The sequence below is a fragment of the Equus asinus genome, chromosome 4 (genome assembly GCF_041296235.1).
Source record: "Equus asinus isolate D_3611 breed Donkey chromosome 4, EquAss-T2T_v2, whole genome shotgun sequence".
NCBI classification, from domain to species: Eukaryota; Metazoa; Chordata; class Mammalia; order Perissodactyla; family Equidae; genus Equus; species Equus asinus.
Genome location: NC_091793.1, coordinates 71065047 through 71081250, shown reverse-complemented (window position 1 = coordinate 71081250; position 16204 = coordinate 71065047). Strand labels below are relative to the sequence as shown.

The 16204-nt window shown below is 56.0% G+C and overlaps 1 protein-coding gene across 9 annotated transcripts in view; it reads right to left on the bottom strand.

The window, feature by feature from the left end:
* Positions 1-923: 923 nt before the first annotated feature.
* GLI2 (GLI family zinc finger 2) overlaps positions 924-16204 on the bottom strand; it is a 252502-nt gene continuing 237221 nt past the window's right edge. For all 9 annotated transcript variants that reach the window (XM_070507496.1, XM_070507498.1, XM_070507495.1 and 6 more), the window contains 5 exons: positions 13966-14115; positions 10158-10322; positions 8516-8797; positions 6597-6933; positions 924-5166 (listed from right to left, as the gene is read on the bottom strand). In XM_070507496.1, coding sequence (XP_070363597.1) covers positions 2720-5166; positions 6597-6933; positions 8516-8797; positions 10158-10322; positions 13966-14115 — 3381 coding nt within the window. In that variant the 3' untranslated portion in view covers positions 924-2719. The remainder of the gene's footprint in view (positions 5167-6596; positions 6934-8515; positions 8798-10157; positions 10323-13965; positions 14116-16204) is intronic.

Sequence of the window (16204 nt, the reverse complement as noted above, 5' to 3'; positions counted from 1 at the left end):
TGCACCCTGGATTGCAATGCCCTGTGTCTTAAGGTCTGAAAGGAGTAAGGTGGCTCCAGAACACCCTTTCAGTGACAATTAGCTTTGAGTTTGAATGTCCTCCATGTGGCTTTGGAGGTGGGTGTCAAGGTCTTTCGCATGGAGAGGAGAGAGGGCCCCAGGCTGGGATTTCAGATGTTGAGCATGCCTGGCCCTAGAGAAGGTGACTTCTACGCCCTCCAACTCAGTTCTGGCACACACCACCCCCCCGCCCTGCTCCCCCCCAACCCCGCGCTCCGCTGTTTTCCAGAATTTGTCCCAGGCCTCTTGCCCTATTCACATGCCCCCCTGAGGTTGACTGCAGGGGCCCAATCTCTGCCAGTGGCCAACTGCTGGCCCACTAGACCCGAGCCCTCCCTATGCAGCTGCCAGGGCTGCCTCCTAGGGCTGAGCCCCTGCTCAAGGCTGCTCCCCATGGGCCGTCTGCCCAAGGCCGGCTGCTGGGTATTCTGGGGCTCCACCTGCCGGCACTGACTCTCTCCTTTTGCCTGCATTAGAGCACAGGGGTCTGCCCGTCTTCTCCCAACCCCATCCCGACTCAGATGTGCTCACCAGATTGCCTGTCCAGGCGGACTCGGCACAAGGAATGCTTGGGCCGCCGCCTGGATTTGGTATGCATCATTCTCAGCAAATCAATGAGATGCTCAGACCAGCTCAGCAAAGAACAGCCGGACATTCACTGTGAACGTCAAACTGTGCCCGCCCCCAGCCCAGAGAGACAACAAACAGCCAGTAAATGCCTCAGCATTAAACATTTCTTGGTGAAGGCGGGACAGTCAATTTTGACACGGTTGAGAAAAAATACAGCCTAATTTCTGTTCAAATGCACCAAATTTACTGCTCAGGTTCTCATTAACTGCTGTCAAGGAAGAAGTAGACAGACCAAATAAATTATGAAAAAATTACTTTTTTAATGTACAAAAAGACTTATTTACAAGTTGAGCATGTCATCTCAATTCATAGCATGTAAAAAAAGCTAAAAATGTCTGGAATATAAATTTGGCTGGATGGTTCACCCATAGTATTTTCAGGGCTGATGTCTTCTGTACAGACTATATACAGGCTGGGAACGGCCATAGACATCCTAGGTCAGGGATGAATGAGCGCCCTGCAGAGCCGGGACCCCTGGAGGGGCCCAGGGCTGTTACTGGAGTTGGCCTCGTCTTTGGACCATAACAATGAGTTTGACGTTCTGAGAGGCAGAGGGCCCAGGGGAGGCGTGGGCCCTGACCTGGTTGAAGCCAGGGTCATAGTCAGAATCAAGCTCATAGTGGTGCAGTTGGTTTCGGTGAGGCTGCCCCAAATTCGGCACGGAAAAGTGTGTGTGTATGCGTGTGTGGTGGGGAAGATGCATCAATTCACCCAACAGCACGTTTAGGAACGATGCCTTCTGATGCCAGTTCCAAATGCCATTTCCAGGTGGGGCTTGGTCACGCTGAACAGGAAAATTCAGTGCTGATCCCGCAGAGTCCCAAGAATCGACCCCCTCACCCTCCCACCCCCACCCATACCACCATGCATGTCATCGTTCTCCATGAAATGCACAGGAGGGCCGAGGAATGGTGTGCAGACGATACCACGACTGCACGTTGTGGCCTGGCACAGACCACTGGGCTGCCGGTGAGAGGACAGCAGGGCCCGGAGGAGCCCGAGCAGAGGCTGCCGTTGAGCCCTGGGGCTTTCCACGGTAGGTGGATAGTGCAGTGGAGAAACAGGACTGGGTAAACAGGCGACTTCCTCCTCCTACTGGGAGACCTCAGGGCGGCCTCAGGCGGGGCCCCGGGTGCACTCTCTTTCCTGAGTCCCCATCCCACGCTTTGGCTCATCTCGGTCCATCCCTAACCCGCAGCAGCTCCAGCAGCCCCGAGGTATTTAGAAGTAAGTGTTTTCGGGAAGGGCTACATTCTACATGCACGGACACAGTAAACACGGTCTGGAGAGGCCAGGGCAGTTCTGGGCTGGCCCCGAGTATTACAGTTTTTTCTTTCCTTTTTCTGGCAATAGTTCCATACTTTACTCATCCACATACACTTGGACAGTTTGCCAGTTGCAAACTCAGCTTTGCAGAGTAGAGACGCCAGCTCTACCAACCTTGGAATCAGGATGTGCTTCTGAACCATCCACATAAAATCTCTTTTTCCTCTGTGGCAAGACACGTTCGAGGCCTCAAGAATTAAGCTTCAGTGAAGAGTTCTGGCGGGCCAGGGATTTCTTGTCCTTGCAGGTACTGGAATGAGAAGCTCCTCTTCCCAGATGAGAATATCCAGTATGGCTTTCAGATTCAAACCCAAATGTGGTTCCTCTACCCTCTTTCCTTGTGTACTTGTAAAGCCCTTGGCCAATGTAATCCCTCATTAGCCAAATGACAGAGGCAAAGCAGCCAGAACAGAGTGGTCCTATAAACACCAAGGCTGGGAAGCACTGTGTAAATGAAGTTTTCATTCCTGCCTTGCCTTTCCTGTCGAGATTTTTTTCAGTGTTCCCCGAAAAATAATCCAAAGGAAGACCAGACAGGATGCACATAAACCCACCCTTAAAGCATTTGTGGTCTGAACCAGCCATTGGCAAACCCCCTCAGACCTATTTAATACTTTTTTGGAAAAAGACGAAATGAACAAAAGCCCTGTGCTCGGGGAAGGGATGGTTCCTCCGGGTCCGCTCAGCACCAGAGGCTGGGGCCCTAGGTCATCATGTTCAGGAACTTGCTCTCCTCGGCCAGGCTGGTGAGCATGGAGCTCATGTCCCCGACGGCCATGTTGCTGATGCCCGTGGGGATGGAGGGCAGAGTCAGGGAGTTCCGGGGGGTGGTGAGACGGGAGGAGCTCTGGGAGAGGCTGTGGAGGAGGCTGGGGCTCAGGGCACCCGAGAGCAAGCTTGAGTGATCGCCATCATCCATGATGGCATCAAAATCAATCTGGGGGGCCTCCAGTAGCTGGGAGTCCACGGTGCTGGACACCTGGTTGACCCCTGGTGAGGGCAAGGACTGGGGCGGGACGCTCTCCGGGCAGGCCTGTGGCTGAGGTGGCTGGGGCCTCATGGCCGGGCAGCCTACGTGGTTCTCCAGGCCTCCATTCTGTTCATACATGTGGATCTGGCCATAATAGTACAGCATGCTGTGGTCCTGGGCCCTGCCCGTGTCCTGTGGGGGCGGCTGAGGAGGCAAGGACACCATGGTGCCCATAACTCCTTTGGGCACAGACTCTGCCATCTCCTGGTTGGCCGATATGGCAGCCATGGCGTGGCCAGTGGCCCGGGCATAGGCCAGCTGCTGCCCAGCACGCACCCCACGGTGGCGGCCAGCAGGGTTGGGCTCAGGGGGTGGTCGCGGTTGCACTAGGCCAAAGCTTGATGCAGCCAGCCCCATCGTGCCCTGCTGGGGCTCCATGAAGCCAGGCTGGTGGGAAGGCAGAAGGCTGGGGCCCTGGCTGCAGCCCTCCTGGCTGATGGCGGCTGCCAGGTGATGGCTCTGCTGTGGGTAGCTCTGGGCTGGGTGAGGCGGTGGCATCCCAGCCAGAGTGGAATTGGGGACCCCAAGTTCCCTGCGGCTGTTGCCCATCATAGCGGGGTCGGGAGCAACTTCCATCTGCTGGGGAAGCCCCAGGTGGCCTGGCTTGGCTGCCATGTTGCTGCAGGATGAGGGGAACTGGTCCAGGGCCCCACCCATGGTACTGGGGCTCAGCTGCGGGTGGGCTTGGCTGTAGCTGGTGTGGGGGCTCACAGTGGTGGTCATGCTGGGACACGGGCCACCTGTCCCTGGCTGCCTCAGTTGCTGCATATAATTTACCCTGGTGGTAGGGGGAGCTGCACTGCAGGGCTGAAGGTGTGGCTGCGTGCTGTCCAGGCCCCCAGGGCTCGGCTGCAGGCTTTGTGGACTGAAGCCTGGATACTGGCTGAAGGCTGGCTTCTGCTGCACCACCGCCAGGTTGCCCTGTGGAAAGGGGGGCGGCTTCACCTGGCTGGCCAGGGCGTCCATGGTGCCGGAGCTCACCTCGTTCCACTGCACCGGCATGCTGTTTTTGTTCAGGCTGGAGGGGGCCCCATAGCCCAGCTGGCAGCCTCCCAGTACGGGTGCTGAGGGGCCCACATTAGAGTCGGCAGCCACCATCCTGCGCTGGCCATGCAGCCCGGGGCTGGGCAGTCTGGGGTTCTCGGAGAAGCAGGTGCTTTGTGGGGCATAGACTTGCTGGGTGCTCTCCTCCAGGGTGCCGCCGGCACGAGCCTTGATGTACTGTACCACGTCGTCTGGCAGCACCAGGTCGTCCTCGGGCAGCACGAGGCTGGCCTCCGGCCCTGCGCCGTCGGCCCCCGCCGCCATGGCCTCTAGCATCACGTTCTCGCTGATGCTGGGCGGCCGGGGCGAGTAGGCGCCGCAGGCCAGGCTGCTGTCGGCGCCCGCGTGGCCCTGCAGGCGGAGGCCGCGGCGCTCGGCGCAGGGCGGTGGGCCCGGGTGCACGCTGTGTGCGCTGTGGAAGCGCTGCACCCGCGGGGGCACCAGTGCCTCGGGCCGCCGCCCCGGGTCGCTGGCCCGCCGTGCGCCGCCGCCCGGGGCCTCGTGCGGGAAGGTGGGCGCGGGTCCCGCGGGGCCGTATGCCGGCCCGTCGCTGCCCCGCCGCGGTCCCAGCAGGCGCGGCCCGGGGGCCGGGAGCATGCGCTCGGGAGCGTCCAGCAGCGCCAGGCGGGTCCGCAGGCTTGCGTGCTCGAGGCCGGGCAGCGGCGTTGGGGGCGGCCCGCCGGTGGCCGCCGCATACTTGGCTCTCAGGCTGTACTGCTGCGCCGGCGTGAGTTGCAGCAGCCCCGCGCCGCCGCCGCTACACTGGCTGGCCTCGCTCGAGCGCCGCGACGCGTCGGTGGAGATGGGGTCGTAGGAGTCGGCCGAGCTGGCGTGGTGGGCGCGGCCGGCGCCCAGGGGCGAGGCCTCACTGGAGCGGCGGCTGGAGAAATAGGGGGAGATGCCGGAGGAGCGGCGGCTCACCGTGTAGGCCGAGCTGACGGTGCTGGTGGAGCTGTCGCGGCGCTCCTGCAGGTGGCTCAGCATAGTCACCTCGCTCGCAGACAGCTCTGACAGCCGCGGGTTGGGCAGCAGCCCCGCCGGCCCGCCGCTGCCGCCAAAGTTTTCCAGGATGGAGCCTGCGGGGAAGGAGAGGGGTCAGCGCGGGAGACAGGGGGCGATGCACTGCCTGCTTTGACCCTAAGAGCCCTCGGCCGGGGCCTGGCACACAGCACGCACTCAACCACTGATTTCTGAATGAAAAAAGGAGGGAAGGAAGGAAAGAATAGCGAGTGAACAAAGGATGGACCTTATTGCTAAGGGTGGGCAAGTGGAAGTCAGGAGGCCTGACCCCCACCTTACCTCTACCACTGCCCGGCTGGCCCTGAATTCTCATGACATTGGGTCCTCAGTTTCTCCAGCTCTAGGTAAAACGTACCTCTCCATAGGGCTGGGTTACTGAGAGGAGGGCCCGGGTGCCCAGCAAGGGCCCTGGGCACAGCCTCCCTGCACCCTCACCATCCGTGGATGGGTGTTGCCAGTCGGGCTCCCTGGAGCTGAGTTTATGAGCAGGCTGCTCATAGGGGGCCCTGAGGTCCACACTCAAGGAAGGGAGGAAGAGCGGCAGCCCAGCCAGGGGAAGTGAGCTCCCACCCACGCCTGACGACAGCCTCCGCTGATCTCACAGGGGGCTCTGGGCCTTGAATGGCCTCACACCCTGTGGGGATCAGCATGGGATGGGGGCCACCCCGGGAGGGGTGACCTTGGGTGAGGCAGCTGTCTGCAACCCAGGCCATCTCTGTATGAGGCTGAGAGTTGAAGGCCACTGGCCAGCAGTTCCCTCAACAGCTGGGGCAGCAAACCCTCCCTTCAAGAGAGAGCTGGGTGGTGCATCTCAGCGTCCACCGCAACAGGCCATTGGGTCCTAGAGGGCAGCCTAATGGCTGAGTGCCCAGATGTGCCTGGTACCCAGCACAGAGTCAGCACTCAGGAAATGCTCCTGAAGACGTTTTCCATCTCAAAGCCTGGCCAACACCTCCTGAGGCTGAGCACAGGGCCGCCGCCTCCATGAAGTCCTCCCTGCTCTTCCCCAGCTGATGTGCTTTCTCCTTCCTCTGCACAGCTCTACCCTGAGCTCTTGTTCTGTGGTTGAGTGTGTCTCTGGTGGCCTCCTACTGTCGGCTCCTCTAACCACAGGGGCCAGGATTATATTGCTGTCCTGCCCAGGACCTTTGCCACAGTGCCCACGGCAGGTGCCTGATACGTGACTGAATGACTGCCAAGGAAGAGGATGATGTGAGCGAGATCACCTGATGGGGACGCAGCATGGTGTAGTTGAAAGAGCATGGGCTTTGGGGCCACTCAGGCCTGCGCTAAGTCTCAGCTCTCACTGGTCTGAGGTGGCACTTTTGCGTCCGAGCCTTGATTTCCTTATCTGTGCAATGGCTGGTGAGATCTGTCCTACTGTGGGGATCCAGGGAGACGTACTGTGCTCGTTGGAGGTGAACCTGGTGGGCGCTGCCCCAGGCTCTCTCTCACCCCTGCCCACATGCCCAAGGCCTCAACTCACCACTTCCCGGGAGGGGAGGCAGCTTGGTGTTCCGGGCATGTGGAGCCGGCCCGGCCCATGAGCAGGAGTCCTTGAGTGACTTGAGCTTCTCCTTCTTGAGCTGCTCGAACCGGTGCATGGCGGCCATATGTTTGCGCAGCTGCAGGCCACCCGCGGAGGGAGTGGCCAGGGCTGAGGCGTCGGCCCCTGGGGGCGTGTCATCCAGAGCTGTCAGGTCTCCCAGGCTCCCAGGCCCTGTCCCCGGCATCTCCACGCCACTGTCATTGTTGGGGGCACTGCCCAGGGGAGAGGGCTCGCTGCTGCAGGACGACTGGGCCCCGGGGCTGGACTGACACAGCTGCAGGGGGCGTGGTGAGAAGGCACAGCCTCAGAGGGTGCAAGAACCCACCTGGCCCTACACCCATGCCTGCACACACACCGCATCCTTGCACACCCAGGGGCAGGAAGGAAGCTGCCACGAGGAGGTGCTTTCGAAGCATCGCTTCTTTGAAGCTTGGCTTCCCCAACTCTAAGAGGGACCTGAACTGCCTCTGGGACAGGGTTAGTGGAGAGATGGAAAGCATCTGGCACGCAAAAGGCACCCAGTGACTGTCAGCCCTCATCCCCGGTGCTCCTAAGCTCCCCCAGCGGGAGTCTGGCCAGAGCTCTGCCTGTTGAGCTTTTCGTATGTGGACACTCTGAAGCTGTGCCCCGTGGAGGCTGCCACAGCCGCATGAAGTTGACATGAATGGGAGAATTAAGCATTCCCAAAAGAGCGATGTGCTGCACGACGAAGCAGGGAACGCTGAGAGGCTGCGAATGTGGGGTCTTCTCAACAGACCAGAGACAGGCTGTTGGAAGGGAAAGGATGACCCAGGAGGGCAGAACTGCTGAATGATGACCCCAAACCAGCCCTCCCTCTGGGTCGGGGTGGAGTCGCGCAGAGAGCCCGTGGTGCATGTGTACAGAGCAGGGCTCCACAGAACCTGGGCTACCTCCACTGTGACCTGGGGTTTGAGCCCAAATGAGGCTCACCTCATTGGGTGGAGCAGACGTGGCACCCCTGGGCTCATTCCTAGGCTGAAAGCCCCAAATTCAGGACCTCTCCTGGGGAAGCTGCAGTGCTCCCTCCTGCCTGTGGCACCACCCACATTCACCCTCTTGGCGCTCAAGGCCCCCTGTAGGTCGGTCCTTCTCTCCTCTGCAGCCTGAACTCGCACCTCCACAGCCCTGTCCCTCCTGCAGGCTTGGACCCCACCGCTCACTCCTGCACCTGCCGGCTTGGCTCCTGCTGCCAGCCTTTCCCTGCTCCGATGCTCCCACCTGCAGTGCCTGCCGTCTACCTATCCAAACCGACCTGCCCGGGCCCAGGAGGGGCCTGGCCTGACAGGTCAGTGTCCGCCCAGGCAGCCCAGCCCACCCTCGCACAGGCCAGCCCGCCCTCACCGCCCCGGCTTCTCCGCTCACCTCAGTACCGTCTATCCTTAGGGGAGGTACAGTCAGGAGAAAGAGGCGGAGACAAAGAACAGGTGGTTAGAACAAAAGGAGTGGAGGCCAGAGGGGCGAGGACGCAGAGACAGGACAGAGGGAGCGGCCGGCTGCGGCACTCGGCTGCTAGTTGGAAAGGCAGATGCCAGGGACCACCCCCGCCCCCTTGCAGACTGACCACATGGTGAGGCGGGCATTCCCATCGCCCACAGCCTGCCCAGCAGAATGGGACCTGGCACAAGACAGGTTCTGTGTGAAGCTCAAGGGGGTGAAAGGAGGAAAGTTGAGCTGGAGAGGAGAGACATTATCATGTGCTTAGAGGGGGGAGCCCGGGGCGCAGCCCACAGCTGTAGTCGGGGCTCTGGGCCCCCGAGGGCCCTCGTGCCAGCTGGGCTTGGCCTCCTGGGAGGTGGAGGGCGTGGATGGGGCCTCTGCTGCCCAGCTCTGCTTACCCCGGAGCTCTCCGTCTTGATGGCCTTGACGTGCATGCAGTCCTCCACAGCCTGGCTGGTGCTGCTGGCCTCGGCACTCTCCTCGGAGCCCTGGCCACCAGGCTCAGCGCTGGCCTCATTGTCCCCATTCTCCTTGAGCAGGGGGGCGCGGAGGTGCACGTCATTGCGTTGCTTCTTGGTGACATGGGCATCTGGGCCGTGGACTGTTTTCACATGCTTCCGGAGAGAGCTGGGGTCCGTGTATCGTTTGGTGCAGCCTGGGATCTTGCAAATGTAGGGTTTCTGGGAAGAGAAGCAGGCCTGCATCATGGACGGGATACGAAGACAGCCTCTGAAGGGGGCACTGCCCATTCTCTCGCAGCCATGCCCGATGCTCTGGCAGAGCCTGGCCAGCACAGCGGGGAGGTGCTCGACCTATTTGCAGCCAGTGCCCTCTGGATGGAGCCGCTCCCCCCGAGGCCTGCAGGAGCCCAGCCCTGCCCCGCCTGCCTGCCACCTTCCCCTGAAGGTAAGCATGTGGTCCAGGAACTCCCGCCACAATCTGGGGACACGGATCAGACACTGTGGAGGGATGAGGGACAGAGTCCGGTGTGGTCACTGTGCTGCCTCCCCTGTAACGAGGGCGCTGGGATTTTTATATCAGAAGCAAGTGTATGATCTCCTTAAAGCTGTGAGACAGCGCTAGGACTCTCTGCTGAAGACAGGTTCAGAGAGGCAAAGAGACGGGCTCAAAGTCACCCAGAAAACCCAGGCTTTCTGAACCTCATCCCGAGCTGAAACACACACACACTCACATCCACATACAGACACACACCCTGAAACCCACATACATACATGCACACACATGTATACACACATGCTCACACAGCTACGTGCACACTCACGTGCAGACACACACTTCCACTGACACACATTCAGTATATACACACATACACATGTGCAGATACACATGTACAGGCACACTCATACACACACACAAATATGCATGCACACACCCACATGATACATCCACATGTACATGCACACCCACATACATACACATGCTGATACACACCCACACACGTGCGTACACATAATTGCTAATACGCATACGTACACCTCTCCAAGGCTAGCTCTTGTCTGTAGAGACTATGGGCTGCATATACATTTGGGAAATCCTCTAATTTCTTATAAGCCTTGGAGCAAGTCCCTTTGGGTCTAAAATGTAAGCTTTTAGAAACCTTCTTTCCTGAGCCTACCTGACTGACAGCAATTGAGTGGCTGGGTTGGGACCAGGACAGCAGACAGCACAGGCTCCTGCCCGACTTCCCTCCCTGGGTTCTCTCAGCCCTGCTGGGGGCTCTGGCTCCCTGGGGAGACAAAGGCTGCTCTGTGCCCCATCGGCGGGGGGGCTGACAGCTACGCCAGGCCCAGGTAGCACTGGTGGCTAGAGCATGTCATTGCCAGCTGCCCAGGCCACAGGGGCAGGGGCCTGCTGATGCGTCCTGAGCTCAGACAGCCAGTTGTTGTGGGGGGGCGGGGAGTGGGACCTGGCACCTGGCTACCGAATGGCCTACAGATGTCGAGAAGCCATGGGGTGATACATTCATGCACGTGTCAGCAGGGCCCCTGCACAAGCCTGGTGCACACCCAGCCAAGGTACCTCGTTGGAGTGGGTGCGGTTCTGGTGCTTGGCACGGTCTGAGGCGTTGGAGAAGGCCTTGTTGCAACCCTCGTGCTCACACACGTACGGCTTCTCCCCAGTGTGGGACCGCAGGTGTGTCTTCAGGTTCTCCAGGCGAGAGTAGGCCTTCGAGCAGCCCTCGAACTGGGGAGAGGCGGGTTCGGTCAGTGAGGGCTCCTGGATCCAACGCAGGGAGCCTGCCTCCTCCCCAGACCCCTCCTCCACTCCACCCCAACGGTGCGCCCAGGAGTCTGTATTTTAACATTGACATTTACCTTCCTTTCTGATTATAAAACTGACATATGGCAATTCTAGAAAACTTGGAAAGGACTGAAAAGTACAAAGAAGGAAATGAAAACCATTGGCTGCCCAGGGACAGCCACTGCTGACATCCAGGCAGGTCTCCTGGTGGCTTTGTATTTCACCCCCACACGATTTTTTAAACCCAAATTGCGAAGATAGCAATTATTTAGTTATGTATTCTGCTTGTTAAAGTTAACAGCACATTGTGAGAATCTTCCCATATCATTAAAAACTCTTAGAAAATATTATCTTTAACTGTTTCCCAATGCCACACCCTGATTAGAACTTTCCTGTGTGTTAACATGGGCTGAGAAGAAAATCGAGAGACCTCCACGTCCTTGAGTGAGCTGGCCACCCTCACCCTCGCTCTCGCCATGCTGGTCTCCTTTCAGTCTTTTGACTCCACTCAGTTCTTCCCGGCAAGGGGCCTTTGCACACACAGTCCTCTCTGGCTGGAACCTCGCCCCTGTTCCCACCCCGGCCCTGGCCTGGCTCCCTCCCTTAGTCTTTTAGGTCATCTGTTCTGAGAGCATTTCTCTGATATTCTTAATCATAACAGTCCACCCTTTTTCATTTATATTCCCTAACACAATTGGTGATGAGCTTAACCACGTTGTCATCTGGCCTTCCCACTAGGATATATGCTCCATGAGAGCAGGTACCTTCTAAGCCTCGTTCATTTCTGTGCTCCTATCATTTAGTGCCTGACAAAAAGAAACATTTTCAGCACTCAAGAAACATTTTTGGGAAGGAAGGAAGGAAGAAAGGAGGGAGCAAGAGAGAGAGGCAGGGAGGGTAGAAGGAAGGAAGGGTCATTGCAGGAAGCTGCACCTCTTCCAAAGATACTGCAGGTGCACCCACTATCTGTGAAAATGGCCCTCAGGAGGCTATGGAGACCCAGCAGGAGCTGGCTCACTCGTCACATCCTCCCCTCTATTCCTGAACGATCTGACTGAGCGCACTTGGCTCCAAATGCCTTTATCTGTTTCCACCATGTACAGCCCATATCAGAGAGATAGGGTTGCTACCACTCGCTCGGAGGGCTATGTTCAGAACTTGCTGCAAAGGACCAAGGGAGCCAAAACAATCTTGAAGGACAAATTTGGAGGCCTGACACTTGCCAATTTCAAAACTTACTACAAAACCACAATAATCAAGACTGTGTGTGGTACTCCCATGAGGGCAGACGTAGAGATCAATGGAACAGAACTGAGAGTTCAGAATTAAACTTGTACATGAAGGGTCAACTGATTTTGGATAAAGAGGCCAAGACGATTTGGTGGGAGAAAGAGCAGTTTCTTCAACAAGGGGATTGAGAGAACTGCATAACCACAGGCAAAAGAATGAAGTTGGCCCTTACCTCACACCATAGATGAAAATGAACTCAAAATAGATCAAAGACCTAAATGCAGGAGCTACCCTATAAAATTATATACGTATTTTATATTTACATAAATAGAACTATGTATTTGCAAACTATAAAAAACTCTCTGAAGCGGGGCTGGCCCAGTGGCGCAGCAGTTAGGTACACACATTCTGCTTCGGCGGCCTGGGGTTCACCGGTCCGGATACCAGGTGCAGACATGGCACTGCTTGGCACGCCATGCTGTGGTAGGCATCCCACATATAAAGTAGAGGAAGATGGGCATGGATATTAGCTCAGGGCCAATCTTCCTCAGCAAAAAGAGGAGGATTGGCGGCAGATGTTAGCTCAGGGCTAATCTTCCTCAAAAAAAAAAAAAACAAACAAGTCTCTGAAGAAAACATAGGGGTAAATCTTTGTGACCTTGGATTAGGCAATGGTTTCTTACATAGGACACCACAAGTACAAGCAATTAAAAAATTGGACTTCACCAAAATTAAAAACTTTTGTGCTTCAAAGGAAACCATCAAGAAAATGAAAAGACAACCCACAGAATAGGAGAAAACATTTGCAAACCATATATTTGATAAGGGTCTAGTAAAACTATTAAAATTCAACAATAAAATAACTAATAACTCAAAAATGGGCAAAAGATTTGAGCAGACATTTCTCCAAAGATTACAAATGGCCAATAAGCACATGAAAAGATGCTCAGCATCATCAGTCATTAGGGAAATGCTAGTCAAAACCATAATGAGATGCCACTTCACACCCACTAGGATGACTATAGTCGAAAGATAGTAACACGTGTTGGTGAGGATGTGGAGAAACTGGAACCCTCACACCTTGCTGGGGGGAATGCAGAATGTGCTGACTTTTGGGAAAACAGTCTGGCAGGTCCTCAAAAGTTAAATAGAGAGTTACCATATGACCCAGCAACTCCACTCCTAGGTATATACATAAGAGAATTGAAGACACATGTCCACACATGATGTACCTGAATGTTCACAGCAGCATTATTCATAATAGCCAAAAAGGGAAGACAATGCAAATATCTGTCAACTGATGATGGATAAAACCCCCATGTGCTGGCCATACAATGGAGTATCATTTAGCCATAAAAAGAAAGGAAGTGCTGATATGTGCCACAACATGGATGAATCTTGAAAACATGCTAAGTGAACAAAGCCGGGCACATTGTAGATTCCATTTTCATGAACTGACCAGAACAAGCAAATTCCTAGAGAGAGGAAGCAGACCAGTGGTTGTCAGGGGCTGGGGAGAGGGGAGAACGGAAAGGGACTGCTAACACAGGGTTTCCTTTTGGGGTGAGGAAGGTGTTCCTGAATTAGCTAGTGGTGATGGCTGCATGACTTTGTGGACATACTAAAAATCACTGAACCGTGCATTTTTTAAAAAGGGCAACTTGATGGTATGTGAATTTTATCTCAATTAAAAAAATAATGAAAGTTAGCATATTTCATTGAATCCTGGACACCACCGATTTTAAGGCAGCTTGATTTCAGAGATATTAAAACGAGAACAAAATATATGTCTTGGAATCTATGAAGGATGGTAAGTCACAAGGAGGCGTTCCCAGACGCTTCAGCGGCGGCCCCACCACTGCATCACTGGGCCACAGCCCCTTGAAGAGGGAGTAATTCTCTGTGCTAAAGGCTCACCAATTACACTCACAAATCCTCTGGCCTCCATAAGGCAGACTGTCCAGAAGGTCTCATCTTTGTGTTCACTTTTTTTTTAACTTAACCAATGTGATTTTTAACCCATCAGTGCTCACGCTGTGAATGACTATGAAGCTTTCCTCTGTGCAGGGAACAGACTGCAGAGTGCCTCCAAGCTCGGGGTCATCCAGCCAAGTGAACTGCGGGGGTAGAGCTGTGCCTCGGGGCCCATGGTCACACGGACACAACCATACAGACACAACCACAGGGACACCGGCACACCCCCACCGCAGTTACAAGATGCACGCCCCGAGAAAGAGTAAATCAAAGGTCTGGGGCAGCAGGCAGTGAGGGGTCTCAAGGACCCAAGACAGGCAGAAGGCCCTCAGGGAGGCACAGACGCTGCAGTGAGGAAGGACCGTGCCCGGGCGCCACTCACCGTGCACTTGTGGGGCTTCTCGCCCGTGTGCCGGCGCATGTGCACCACCAGCATGTACTGCGCCTTGAAGGGCTTCTGCTCCCGTGTGCAGGCCTGCCAGCGGCACACGAACTCCTTCTTCTCCCCGTGGATGTGTTCGTTGTTGATGTGCTGTCGGGAACAAGCCATGGAGCGGGGTGAGCCCAGCCACCCAACTCCCAGGTCCCACCTAGGATGTGCAGACCACCCACTCCACAGACCACCCCAACCTACTATGTGCACACCCCCACCTACTATGTGCACACCACCCTCCCAACAAGACCACCACCGACATGCCAGGCCACACCTCGTGAGTTAGCCTTAGCTGCCATTAAATGAAGATGTACTACGTGTGACTTGTCTCGGCTGCATTTTCCAGTTAGTCATCAAAGGGACCATCAATGATGGTCAAGGGCATCCTGCTCATGCCAGGCCGGGCTCCAGGCTCTGGTCTATGGGGAATTAGTGGTTACGACGATGCTCCTGGGCTGCAAACAGTAGGCACTAATTAACTGCAGCGAGGCAGACGTGCACACAGTGGGTACATGAGAAGCCTCTCCTGAGCTTGCCTCCATTGTTCTAGAGATTCTTAAATAAAATTTTATTACAATGGGAACATAAATGCATCCTCATCTCTATGTTTGACAGTAACCCATGGGATGATGGCTTTGTCTCCTTTTCACAAAGGCCCAAATTGTTAAGTTTCCCGCCCAGGACCCAGGCGATGAGTGTGGGTAGAGCTAGATTCTGACCCTGACGCTGGGCTCTGGGCACAGTGTGACGCTGCCCCGGGACAAACGGCCCAGGAGAGTCAGGCAGGACAGCCAGAGACAGTGCACCCGAACCTGCAGCACGGCCTTCTCAGGGCGGCGGGCGTCTCGGGCAAAGCTGGGCAGCGCAGAGCGAGAGGGCTTCCCTGGAGGAGCGGTCCTCAGACCCACCCCGCCAGCACCACCCTGGGCCAGGAGGGTGGGCTCACTTTTCTTGATTTCCGCAGTCCTGCACCCACACCTTCTGGCCTCTGCCCCGGGACCATCACCCGTGTGCCCCCGGGGTAGTTTCTCCTGTGATGTGGAGCAGTGGACCACCGAGGCTTTCCATCACCCGTGACAGAGCAAGCTGCCCTGGGCGGCCGCTCTGGATGTCAGTCACTTGCTTTGATGATTTAAGTGAAGGCTGCAGTCCTCACTGGAGCAGGGGTATTACTGCCTCTGCGCTTGGGATGTGCTAGTATGTGTGTGGGGCCTCAGCACCTTTGTGACCCATAATCCTTTGGGCTGCTTATTTATCTGGAGAATGGGAACACGTGGTATTAGTCACTCACATGGTAGCATGAATAAGTATACTGCTCCTCCTGCTTCCGCTCCCACTGGGGCTTCTCTCTAAAGGCCACCAGGAGCCTCCTTGAGCCCATCAAGGTTGCCTCCCTGTCCTGCCTGAATTGGGGGTCAGGCTGGGCTTGCTTCCCCGCAGGGAGCTGGGGAGGGTGGAACACTCAGGTCTTGGAGGCCCCGCTCTCTCCCTGCTCCAGCCTCATTCCGTCTTCTCTCTGTTCTCAGCTCCCTCTCCCAGCCATCACTTCCTCCCACCCACCCCTCCCACAACCTCCGGACCCCCATAGTCCAGTGCAGCAGCCACTCGCCACTTGTGGCTCTTGAACCCTTGAAATGTGGCAGCTCCCAACTGGGATGGGCTGTAAGTGTGAACTACACACCTATTTCAAAGACTGAGAGTGAAAAAAAGGGATGTAACGTATCTCAACAATTTTGTTTTATATGATTACATGTCAAAATGATAATATTTTAGATATATTGGGTTAAATACAATATATTATTGCAATTCATTTCATCTGTTTCCTTTGACTCTTGTTTTTGTGTGTTCCTATGTATAAGAAAATTCCATGCACGGCTGGCGTTTGTGGTTTGTGGGTCTTTCTCCCAGGCAGTGCCCCTGTAGATCTTTGCAACCTACACTGCTGTCCACGAGCTGGGCATTGGGGCACTGGCAGCCCGCACCCTGTAGGACAGGAAGCCGCGGCCTCACGCCCCGAGTATCAGGCCCAACTGTCATGCATACAAATGCCAACGCTGGAGCAAGTAACATCTACAGCGCTTTGAACTTCCAGGGAAATCTTATCATATTAGCCTCACTCTCCATTTTTAAAGTCTTTCAAATGAAAGAAATGCACCCTGACAATGCCTTTCATTTTTGTCTCACTGGT